Below are 12,034 nucleotides of genomic sequence, written 5' to 3'. Positions count from 1 at the left end.
AATTCAGAAGAAGGATTTACACAGCATCGGACCTGTTAAAATTTTATCATATCTCAACCTGAATATGGCCCAGTTGCATCCTACCCAATGTTTTTAAAATCGGATCGGACTGGCGACCATTCTAGGGACCAGTTTCTGGGTTGAACGCTCTGTCCATCCAGCTCGAATGGACGGCCTGTTCCGACTTAAAAAATAAAAATAAAAAAAAAGGCCAAAACTGTCGTCTGGGACAATTGTTTGATTGCCCGGGTCAGTGGATTACTGATCAAATCAACGATTTTTGGTCAAAAGCGATTTTAGGATGAACGGAACTTGTTACTTGAATGTTTTTGGGTTTTTCTGCCCGATCATCCAGTCTGATCCGGTTTTAAAAACCATGATCCTACCCATGGGCATGCACCTTCACTGCAAAATCGGATTTACTCTTTGCAATGCACACCTTACAGTGCATCATAACCGTGTATCAGGAATATCTTCCCATGGATGAAAATATACAAATTCAGGAGATGTTTCCAATGGATGCATTGAAAGTGCTGTGAGGTTGGTTTGAGGAACAAATCCGGATGAAGAACGATGTGGCGTAGGGGTGGTCATTTTCAGCCCAGTTTGGAAATTCCTCATTTTATGTATAAAATACATTGTATACATTATATGATATATAATATAAAATATTATATGTACTTTTATATTTTACATATAAAAGTATAAACTTGAAATCTGGACCTGGGCTTAATGTTTTAGGCCCAAAACCCAGAATGGACTGGGTTTGAGCTTAGCCCAACACAGCTTTGGCCTGGTTTGGCTTTGGTTGAATCCATTAGCTGGGGTAGGTTGGTTGGGTTTGAAAGAATTTATAAATGTAATTTTGCATAGACATCTTGTATTAGGTTTTATGTCTTAATTTATGAATATATATATATATATATATATATATATTTATTTATTTATATATATAAATGTGTGTATATGTATGTATGTATGTATGAGCTCAGATTTAATTGGGCCAAGCTTGAATTGAACATGGACTATCCATGACCTCAACCTAAAGCCCAAGACAAGTTTAGGTCAGGCCCAAATTTACTAGCCTACAACTTGAAAACTCAGGTTCAGCCCGTACAAAACTGGACCCGCCCAAGTGCGACCTTAATCGCTTTCTTTTCAGTAATTGCGCTTGATTTATTCATTCATTAAGCACTCTGGGTCAGGCCCAATTTTGGTTTTCTATTGTCTTCTACGAAGTATGTAAATAAAAATTGGCGTTTTGTTTAGTACAAGAGCCAAAAAAAGAGAGCTGTGTACCTTCTTTGATACTTTGAGTAGTTATACTTGCATGGAAGGTGTACTTTTTGCCAATATTATCTAAAGATCGGGGAATCCCTATGAATCAGAATCTGAATGATTTATTCCTCTCACCTGTTTGGTTCATATTGGAATCTGAACCCAAATTAAAATTGACATGACTGGATTTTCTTTTCCCAAGGGAGAAAGGTTTGGCTGAACGCCATGGCTGTTCAGCTAGTCGGAGTTACCCCAAAGGGGGCCCTCATATGGGGGAATGCCATTCCACTGGGAATGAGAATGGATTTCAATTCCATCCAACCAAATTCCGATACTGGTTATAAACCCCTATTCCTGCAAATTAAACAGACTCTAAAAGTGTCAATCAATTGGCTAGAAAATCAACCCTATATTGTAGATGAAAAGGTAAAGCAAGCATGCGAATTTCATGTGCTAGTGTTGCTGATGATCTACCAACTTTTTTTAAGCTTGAAGCAAAAATTATACTCAGTTACAAGTTGTGAGCATCAGGGAAACAACTTACTTGGGCTGAATTGGAATCGCCACCCATAAGTTATGTGAAACATAGGTGATGGTACGTGTGGAATATACACCAAAACGCATGGTTTAATAGTGACTTCAAAGCTTAGGCACTAACTACACCAATCCAAGTTACTCGAATGAGAAATTGAAAATGTTAGGCACCCCGCTCCTAGCTCCAATAGGTAGGGCTCATATGGCATCCCAAATAAGCATAACCACAAATACATGAGCAATCAAAAGCATAGCAATGATATAGAAAGTGACGAGTTGAGAATAACCAACAACAATGAATTTACTCAATTTTATTTAATTATCATATATTCTTTATTCTCCTTTTATTATTATTATTGCTGTTATTATTATTATTATTATTATTATTATACTCTTTTATTTTCTCCTTTAATTAATTAATTATTTATTATTATCATTATTCTTTTTATATTTTCTATTTATTTGTTATTTTTATTATTTTTTTGCTATTTGCTTATGCTACCCTATTTGCTCCATTGTTTCATAGAGCTTATCTTCTTTATTTTATAACAATTTTCTTATTATTATCTTTTTTGTTTTTTATTTAATTTAAATTGTATTATTTTTCTTCTTTTTTTGTTATTCTTTTCGTATTAAAGTTTCTTCCTTCGACCACTTATTCCCTCCCCTACCCATCAAGCTACACCTAGATCCATAGCCAACATCCCCCTCTTTTTAGTTTGATCTACACATTTACTACATCTCATCGCCATCAACCCAGAAACAAATTCTACACTATACAATTCAGTTTGAGATCACAAATCAAAGGTAATGCACATTACAACAAAACAAGACTTAATCATAGCGGACAAAACAAACCCGAATGATAGAAAGTGGATAACTGATTGATATTCAAGGATTTCAAGCTTCAAATCATCCTCTTCGAGAGCAATCTAAACTTTAATTCGAGAGCAATCTAAACTTTAATCTATAATAACAGATTCAAGAAAACTACTAATATCCTTGTTAATGTTAATTCATTAATCCAGGAAGAAGTATGCAATTGTTAAAGCCGTGAAAAATCTGAAAAATGCCAATAAACATACTAAAATATACATAGCTATTGGGGACTTAGAAGAAAACAATGGCAGATTTAGATAGATTGGTAGGGTCGAATTGTCCTAATTGGGCCTGGATCAGACAAATCCAAAGGTAAGAGATTTGGTCGATTTAGAGCATTGGAATGGAATCTTTGTGTGATGAAGGGGCAAAAAATGATATATTAGGGTGAAATTTTACATATAGAGACTTTAGGATGCTCAAATCTGATGGTAATATCCAATTGATTTAGGGAGTCAATATTATGGGAATTTATGTTAACAAGAGGATCCGAATTATAATCTTGGTTTAATTGAGGGGTAAATAGGGGAATTTTGGGTAGAAACCTTGTATGTGGATGTTTTAACATGTCTAATATTCAATCATACAATCTAACTGCTTTAGAGCTGTTAGGATCAAAGGGAGCTGGGTTCCAGGTGTTTTAGGCTACAAGAGGGTTCAAAAGGGAAACTTATTTGATGTAAGGGGAAACAGGGGAATCTTGACTTGAAATTTCATGGGTACGTATTGTAGGATGTTTGGGGTTTGATGATGTGTATGATCTAAGGGTGAATGTGTAAATGAGAGTTGATCGAGGCCATCAGATTGGTATCAAGTAGATTTAACGATGGATTTGAGGGCTTTTGAGATGAAAGTTGTTTTTTTTTTTTTTGGGGGGAGGGGGGAGTTTAGGTGTTTCAAAAAGTTTGAAAGGGTTTAATCGGGTGTTCAAAGTGAATTGGGGGTTTAGACAGTGGGCCGAGCAAAAATCAAATGTTGACACAAGTCTCTCATTAAAATATAAAAAGAAAACCAAAGAGAGTAAATTATGTATGTACGTGTCTATATGAAGGATCAAACAAAATTTGCACCACAGTAGTTGAGATTGTCACTCAATATCCCTTTGAAATATGGAAGCATGGGATCAAATCCATATAACTGCAAGTTCTTGTTGAAATATGGAGGCATGTGATCAAGTCATGTGATTGTCACTAAACACAGTAGCTCACTCATGACTCCATGTAGAATGATTCAAAACATACACAGACACAATAGGAGGAGGCCATACATAACGTGTAAGACGACACTCTAATGCGAGAGGGATAAAAAAAATAAAAATTCTTCTGGCCTTCAATGTACATAAAATTAAAGTCATCCATTAAGTCTCCATTCTATATATTTCTGAAATGTCCTAAGTTTACTATGTAATAACCAAGTTGGCTCCCCCACCCCCCTATCAATTTGTGCTTTTAAAAGTTTTATTTTGAAATGATATTCTTTGCTTTTATTTGAAAAAGCCAAAAAAAACAAAGAACATGTTTTCAACAACAACCTAACTAGCCATTGCAGTCGTAGATTGGGAACATATACCCATGAATGACGAGGGAAATGTTCTCAATGTATGAATGTAGTGGCCTGTTGGTGGCAGATCCCTCCCAGTGAACCGTTAATGGAGCCATTGACTAATATAATTTTAAGATTTCTTAATGTTTTTCACAAATCAAATATCTTTAAAAGATAAAAATTTATTATTTGGATTCTTTCACTTTTTTATATCCTCTAAGCGATCAAATGGCAAAAAACTTTGGCTCTTAGGAATGCTCTTGGGCATGACATGTTACCATGGGTGTAGGATTAAAGAATAATTGACTTCAATTGTTGTCATTTGACCAAAAAGATAAGCAGGGCATAAATGGGTTGACCAGTCATGCCAAGAATGATCCCAACAGTTAGGGGTTTCTCCCAAATGTGTCTTTGTTTCTCGACTTCTAATATGCTACATCAAAATAAATGAGCATCCTTGAAAGGACTTATGACTAGGGGTAATCATAGGTTTGATGGACTAGGTTTTGGGCTTATAACTTATAGTCAATCAATGGACATCATAAATGTGATAACCAATGAAGTGGGTTTTTATCAAAATTCACAAGAGAGAGGGTTTGATTATTGGTTAAGTTTTCATTTCGATATCATTTCTTTTTGTTTTAATAAAATATAGAGGTAATTTGAGATCAGCCTCCCCTAGAATTCCTAATGAGATCGTACACTTCAAGTCAATGTCAAGGGGGAAAGGTTTCCAATTCATGGAAGGATAGTGTTTATAAAGGGTGGGCGATTGGGTGAATATACATTTGCGGAATCAATAAACCAAATCTGAAGGAATTGAACTTGAAAAATGCTTAAAATTTATTCTATACACTATATAATATAATATTATATAATATATAATTTAGGTGCCATTATCATAATGTTTCAGATATATAGGTCGGGCTTAAAGTACCCCTACTTTAATATATCTATTGGATGCACTATTTTCCCTAACCATCATGTATTTCACTTCAGTTCTATGAGAAAAAAAAAAGTCTGCTTATGTTGCTGCTTTAGGGTCCTTTTCTTTATATTGTTTGTATTGCAAATCCTCTCTCTCATGCCCCTCCATTTCCTTCCTACTTGAAAAAAAAGTAGCTCTCATGTTGCTGCTAGACTTTAAAGTCTACCAAAGTCAGTGAAAGTCTATACGAGAGCCTTGGCAATGGTTTCAGCAGCAGCATTCAATTCAATACAGACATGATGGGACACATATAATAGGCGATGCCAGTGAACCAGAGGTTGACAAAAAAAGGTCGTACCATGTCTCGCAGTTGCAGCGCGGTGAGGTTCCATTCATTTTATATTTAGTAACCCTATCCTATATCTTATGTGCTCATGCCTTTTACAAGGACGATCTATGCTAGCAAACAACTCCCCCGTGCAACCCCTTAATTCAGCACCCTAAGGAGTAAAGATATAGTGGGCCCATAAATAATACAATTAGATAAAAGTTGAATTATATCTTTTCACATCCATAACTACAACTGGTTAGAATTTCGCCATGTGGAAATATGACATGGACAAATCTAGATTTATAATTTTATGAGAAATATATCTTTGTCCACGTCAGCCCTATACCCCGTTTTATACTTCACCTTTTTTTTTTTTAAATTTTTTTTTCCCGAATCTCTATGCAAGACTTGTGCTTTTACAAAGAGTGGACTCTTTGCCGACGTGGTAGCATGGAACTTGCCACGTAATATAGCGAGAGTCAAGTGGACCCAAATGAAAACCTCGGCTGCATCATCAATTGATCAGGTTATGTAGGACCAAGGTTCGGGCCCATCTTACTGTTGGGATGCCTAACAGGTTAGCTGCAAAATGATTGCAAGGCTCACTTTGCCTCTCCCGAGGATATGCAGTTTGTGTTTTTAAAAGCCTTCGTCTCTAGGTCTGCTACTATACTAGACCTATAACTTGCCAACTGGCTAATGTTTGGGAAGTGATGTGCTAACCAGCTTGGAGTAACAACCAACAGGCAACAACCCTCCAGCAACCACCAATCAGAGTATATAAAGCCCTTTTATTGACCAAACTGTCCCTGACCGAAAATGCACAAATTTTCTTTTCTTGTCGCCTTTTTACCTACACGGCCACACGTGACGCGAGTGGCATTACTCGAGTTTTCAACGTGTATATATGCCCAAAGCAACATTAATATGCACTGCAGCAATTACCATACGATTGGGATCTTTCGTTCAAAGTTCAAACATCTGTTATGTTTCTTTTTTTTATTCGAGCCTCTACTGCCCTCATCTTTAAATCGTTAATTCAATGTAATAAATAAATAAAAAAGCGGGCATAAACGACATACAAAATATAATACAGCCGAACCCGCGCCCATTGTTTAGTTTTCACTTCGGTGCTCTTTCTCCAAGGAACAGAGGGCTCCGGCTCTTCCTTCCGTAGCAGTTGATGTTAATTGATACTCTTTGGTCTTTACCCAAAAATTTAAAAATAAATATAATTTATTTTATACAAAATAGGTTTTGCGTTTCCTTTTTTTTTTCCTAAAAAATAAAAAAAAAGAAGAAAATCAATTCTATTTTTATTTTTCAAAATCAAAGTACTATTTTAGTCCACGTTTCAACGTGGGTCCCCTCGCTCGTGGAGGCGTTCTAAATCATCGGATGGGATTCTCGCCAATACAAGGTTGGCACTTGGGAGGACCGTACGTTAAAAGCGTAAACTTAATCTAAATGGAAGCCGAGGGGCCCATCATAGGTTAGACGCCCGACATAAGTCACATAATCAAGCCGAGGGGCCCACCATAGATTACATGGGCCTAATTTTTCGGCCTTCGAAAAATCAGGATCTATATATATAGCCCATCCAATGTGGGTCCCCACCATATCCTGTTTATGTATTAGAAGGGATGAGTCACGCCACACACGATCGCCACTGACCATATCAAGTGCCGAATAGACGAGCACCTCAACATAGAAGCTGATGCTGTTACGGTGTAAAAAACAATGCAACGTTTAAAGCTGACACACGGGGCCCACGTTACCTACTAATGGATGGCATTGGAGTGGCCACGTCATTCGTGGGTGGTATCGTGCTGAAAAGGAATCTAAGCGACTCGTCTAGGAATCGTTTACTGCCCCTTGCTTACAGCTTACCTGTAAAAGTATTTCCTCTTATTTTTTTTTGGAAAGAAGGAAATTGAAATTGTTTTTCGCTTGCTGGGTATATTATATTGATGTGTATTTTTCTAAAGAAAATTAAAATGGGATGGCAAGAGGGGAATTAAAGCAAAATACGATGTCATTTATTGCAGTTAACCCAAAACCAGAATAAAACCCCACTCAATATACTCTCTCCCACTTGCTGCCCTCTCTTCTCACCATTTCTACTCTGTTTACAAGGAAAGCAGAGCAAAGTAAAGAAGAAGAAGAAGAGCTGATGGAAGGAAAGAAGCCAAAGAAAATATGATATGCTCTTTTCTTCTTCTTTGCTTCCCTCCTTGTTCAATGTCATGAGAGTCTGTAAATGAGTTTCTCAATATCCCTCTGACCCACTATTAATTAATGGCAGCAGTATCGGCAGCAGAGTCTCCTCCAGAGATCTTTCCGTGGCTCAAAACCCTACCTTTAGCTCCCGAATACCATCCTACCGTTGCAGAATTCCAGGACCCTATCGCGTACATTCTCAAGATCGAGAAAGAAGCGTCCAAGTTTGGCATCTGTAAGATCGTTCCTCCGCTTCCACCACCGCCGAAGAAAACCGCAATTGCCAACCTCAACCGCTCCCTCGCTGCTCGAAGCCCTAACTCCAACCCGAAATCACCACCTACATTCACCACCAGGCAGCAGCAGATCGGGTTCTGTCCCCGGAAGTCTCGACCCGTTCAGAAACCCGTGTGGCAGAGTGGAGAGACCTACACTCTTCAGGAATTTGAAGCCAAAGCCAAACAGTTCGAGAAGACCCATCTGAGGAAAACTGGGAAGAAGGCGCTCACACCGTTGGAAATCGAAACCCTTTTTTGGAAGGCGAGTGTGGACAAACCCTTTTCGGTGGAGTATGCCAATGACATGCCTGGCTCAGCCTTTGTGCCGGTTAATGGTAAGAAATGGAGGGAATCAGGGGAAGCCACTACAGTTGGAGATACAGCGTGGAATATGCGAGGTGTTTCGAGGGCTAAAGGTTCACTGTTACGGTTTATGAAGGAGGAAATACCTGGTGTGACTTCGCCTATGGTGTATATAGCAATGATGTTCAGTTGGTTTGCCTGGCATGTGGAAGATCATGATTTGCACAGTTTAAACTATTTGCATATGGGGTCAGCGAAGACTTGGTACGGAGTGCCGAGGGAAGCAGCTGTTGCTTTCGAGGAAGTTGTCCGAGTCCATGGATATGGAGGAGAAGTCAATCCTCTTGGTCAGTTCTTTGCTACATCATGATCAATTAAAAGCACGAGTTCTCCCTGTTTTATCTTTCCTAGAGTTAATTTCTATATCGTTGTCAAATAAAAAATGACCTTCCCTCGCTTTCTGTTTTTTATTTTTTGAACTTTTGCAATTAATTGATTTTGTATGTTTACATTGCCTTTGGACTGCTGTTGTGTTTTGTTTTGCCTACTATAATATCCGACTGTTTTACTCTTATTACATCCATGTATTATTTCAGTTTCCAGTATTTCTCTGTTTACATTATATTGCTCATTATTTCGATGTGAGGCCCTATCCATATGGCAGTTGTGGAGGTTTTGCAAGGAAGGCCAATTCCTATCGGATGAACCCTTCTTAGATGGTGGTATACTCTGTTTGAGTTTCTAGGAGTAGGGTTTGGAGATGATCTATACTATATTTCAGGTGGTATTGGAGTTTATAACAACATTCACTTCCTGTTTGGAGGTGAGGTTAGAGTTTGCTTGGGTGGATGATATGCTTAGATAATTAGTTTTGAGTCAGTGACATGTTTGAAGTTTGAAGTTTGATCTTTGACCTGCTAGTAATTTACTTTCTGCATTATTAGTATAAATTTGGGAACAATTCTAAAGAACTAGGATGGAGTGATTAGAGATTTGGAGGCAGATTTTCCATAGGGCTGCAGGGGATGAGGGGCATGGAAGTCTGTCCGCTAAGTATGATTATTCAACATGTCTTATAGAGTATTCTCTAAGGATCCTTTGTTTATATGTGTTGGGAAGTTTACCGGTATATGAATCCTCTACATGGTAGACAAAAAGCTAGTTGATCATAGGTGTTGGGATATCACCAATCTGTTTTTGGTATTATGGGGAATTACAAAAGAAACAAAAATGCAAGACATATCCTTGGCATGTTCTCTAGAATATTTTCCTTTTATTCTCTTTCATGATGGGCTTTCCAAGCTGCCACATGTGCTACAGGGTTAAAATGGGCATCATGGATCATCATTGGTTTGGGGCTTAGAAAGATTAAGGGAGCATATGTGTGGGGGCATTTGGGGGGGGGGGTGAGAGTGGGAGCTGTCATGACTGTAATGCTTGTGCATGTACATACTTCATTTTTCTTTTTTCAATTTTCCCCTCTTCTCATTCCTGGTTGTGAAAGAACGATTCTCTTTCTACATTCTACCACTTGTTTGTTTTGTTTCTCTTTTTGGCCTTTGTGATCTGAGTTGTTTGATTGATATACTTGTTCCATGGGCCTCTTCACTTGTGATCCAGCTAGTCATCTTATGAGGGTTGTATACTGAGTAGAATTAAATGATCCCGTTGGTTATAGAGGACTATAACTTATCAAGCAACTCTGGTTTTATTTGGTAGTTATTCAATGAACTTCAATATTCTCATGTAAATGAAGATGAACATTTTATGAAATTCAGCTATCTCCTATTCTGATGTTGATGATTTTGTGCAGTTACTTTTGCTATTCTTGGTGAGAAGACCACAGTGATGTCACCTGAAGTACTCATCAGTTTAGGGATTCCATGCTGCAGGTAGTCCTTAACTTACACTGCACGGAAATTTAGTGTTTAGCTTACTAATTCAAGAAAGAAGAGAAAAGAAAGTGTTTTGGGTGGTTGCACGAATCTGTTTTCTATTTTTCTCTTACTTCATTTATTTTATCCTAAAATCAGATTGGTGCAAAATGCGGGGGAGTTTGTTGTCACTTTCCCAAGGGCATATCATTCAGGGTTCAGCCATGGTGAGACATCCTTCACTTGGAACAACTGTGTTTAGCTTAGCCACAGGAAAATGGTGCTTGGTTCTAAAATCAAAATCTTAATTCATCACAGCTGTGACACAACCTGGAGGCTAACCTTAGGTGCTTAGTCATAGCCCAACCTGAATTGGATTTGGGTGTTGTTTATTGGTTGCTATTAGGCTGTCAAATTGGCATTATAAATACCTTGTTTACTAGGGCCCTGCTTGGTTAGGCTATGGCTAAGGTTTTGAAAGCCATTAAAGGGCAAGAAAATCATTTGTTGTTTGGTAAGGTGTTCTTTGAAAGTCACAGCCCCGTGGAAGTTAAAGCTCAAGAAAGACCAAAAACAGGAGGCTTAATCAAAGCTTCTTTCCAATTTCTAGTTTTGAGCTCCCATTCCTGAACCTAGAAATCTTTCTTACACGTGGATTAGTCGCACACAGTGTTGTTAGACTTGAGCTGGGCACAAACTGATTTTTGTCACTGGGTCATGGGTCAAACGGTTTAACCATTTGGTTTACTTGAGTTGAAGTTTCGAAGAAAACCCAGCTGAGACTGGCTTCTAAGCTTTATCCCAACTATATAGGGTCTTTATTGGTTCTTTGTATCAAGTTCATCTGTTTCTGTCTCTGAGATGCTCAGATACAGACATTTATGTGGACACAGATGTAGGATATGGGAATTTGACTTGTGGTTTCTCAAAATCTAAGGAATGAATATGGATATAAGTATGCCATCTGATATGCTGATAGGGTACCTTTAAGTTAGTTTTCTCAACCGTGCTAAGTATCCTTTTAAATACTTCTTTCGTGTTAGGTTTAATTAAATTCCATGCATTTTTTCTCAAAATCTAGGAAATGGATGCTGATATGAGCATCTCATCTAATGTGACGATAGGGTATGTTTAAGTTTGTTTTTCAATTGTGCCAAGTATCTTTTTCAGTACTTCTTTCATGCTGATTTAATGAAATTCCAACCGTTTACTAGGTTTGTTATGGCATAAGTTGCCAAAATATACTAAGCATTGTGCCAAGTATCTTTTTCAATACCCATGCACTATGACATGGCTATACTAAGCATGTTTAAGTTTTTCAAGTTGTTGGCTGTTGTACTGCAATTGGGAAGACTCTAAAGAGTTTACTGGCTTCTTCTTTTAGGTTTACTGTTTTTTTTTTGTTTTTTACTGTTAAAATAATTCTTGATTTTGGTTTACAATCAACAGATGAATTTATGAATTTAGGTTTATTTCTGTAGATAATATTTTCCAAATATTTGTTATTTAGGCTCATTTGTTTACATGTAAGTTTCAGTTGCACTGGTATAAACACATCGGAATGCAAATAGGCTGAGTATAATTTTGGTTTACTGTCGCTTTAGATTTGGTTTTTTTATTGTTTGTGAGAAGCAAAATGAGAGGAAAAATTAAGTAAAGTAACCCCCTACTCTATATAAAAGAGATGGAGATAGGAGGGTTATTTATTGGGAGTGAGGTAAGAAATAACATGATCTGGTCCCCACTTTATATGATAGAGAATTGAGGTAGAAGGAAGGTGGTGCAAATTTTGCATCAGTTTTTGGGATGCAAAATTTGTATTTCCAGTGAGTGCAAATGAGACAAAAAGTGCAAATTCTGTATCAGG

At 37.5% G+C, this 12,034-nt stretch overlaps 1 protein-coding gene across 1 annotated transcript in view; it reads left to right on the top strand.

Annotated features, from left to right (window-relative positions):
* Positions 1 to 7,416: 7,416 nt before the first annotated feature.
* The window catches only part of REF6 (relative of early flowering 6), a 29,418-nt gene continuing 24,800 nt past the window's right edge, over positions 7,417 to 12,034 (top strand). Inside the window, exons 1-3 of the mRNA XM_088985720.1 lie at positions 7,417 to 8,640; positions 10,107 to 10,185; positions 10,327 to 10,394. Coding sequence (XP_088841846.1) covers positions 7,791 to 8,640; positions 10,107 to 10,185; positions 10,327 to 10,394 — 997 coding nt within the window. The 5' untranslated portion in view covers positions 7,417 to 7,790. The remainder of the gene's footprint in view (positions 8,641 to 10,106; positions 10,186 to 10,326; positions 10,395 to 12,034) is intronic.

Source organism: Nelumbo lutea, chromosome 4 (genome assembly GCF_056320005.1).
Source record: "Nelumbo lutea isolate HS-2025 chromosome 4, American lotus-T2T, whole genome shotgun sequence".
Classification (NCBI taxonomy): Eukaryota; Viridiplantae; Streptophyta; class Magnoliopsida; order Proteales; family Nelumbonaceae; genus Nelumbo; species Nelumbo lutea.
Note: the sequence above shows the minus strand (reverse complement) of the source record. Positions and strands in the feature narration are given on the sequence as shown.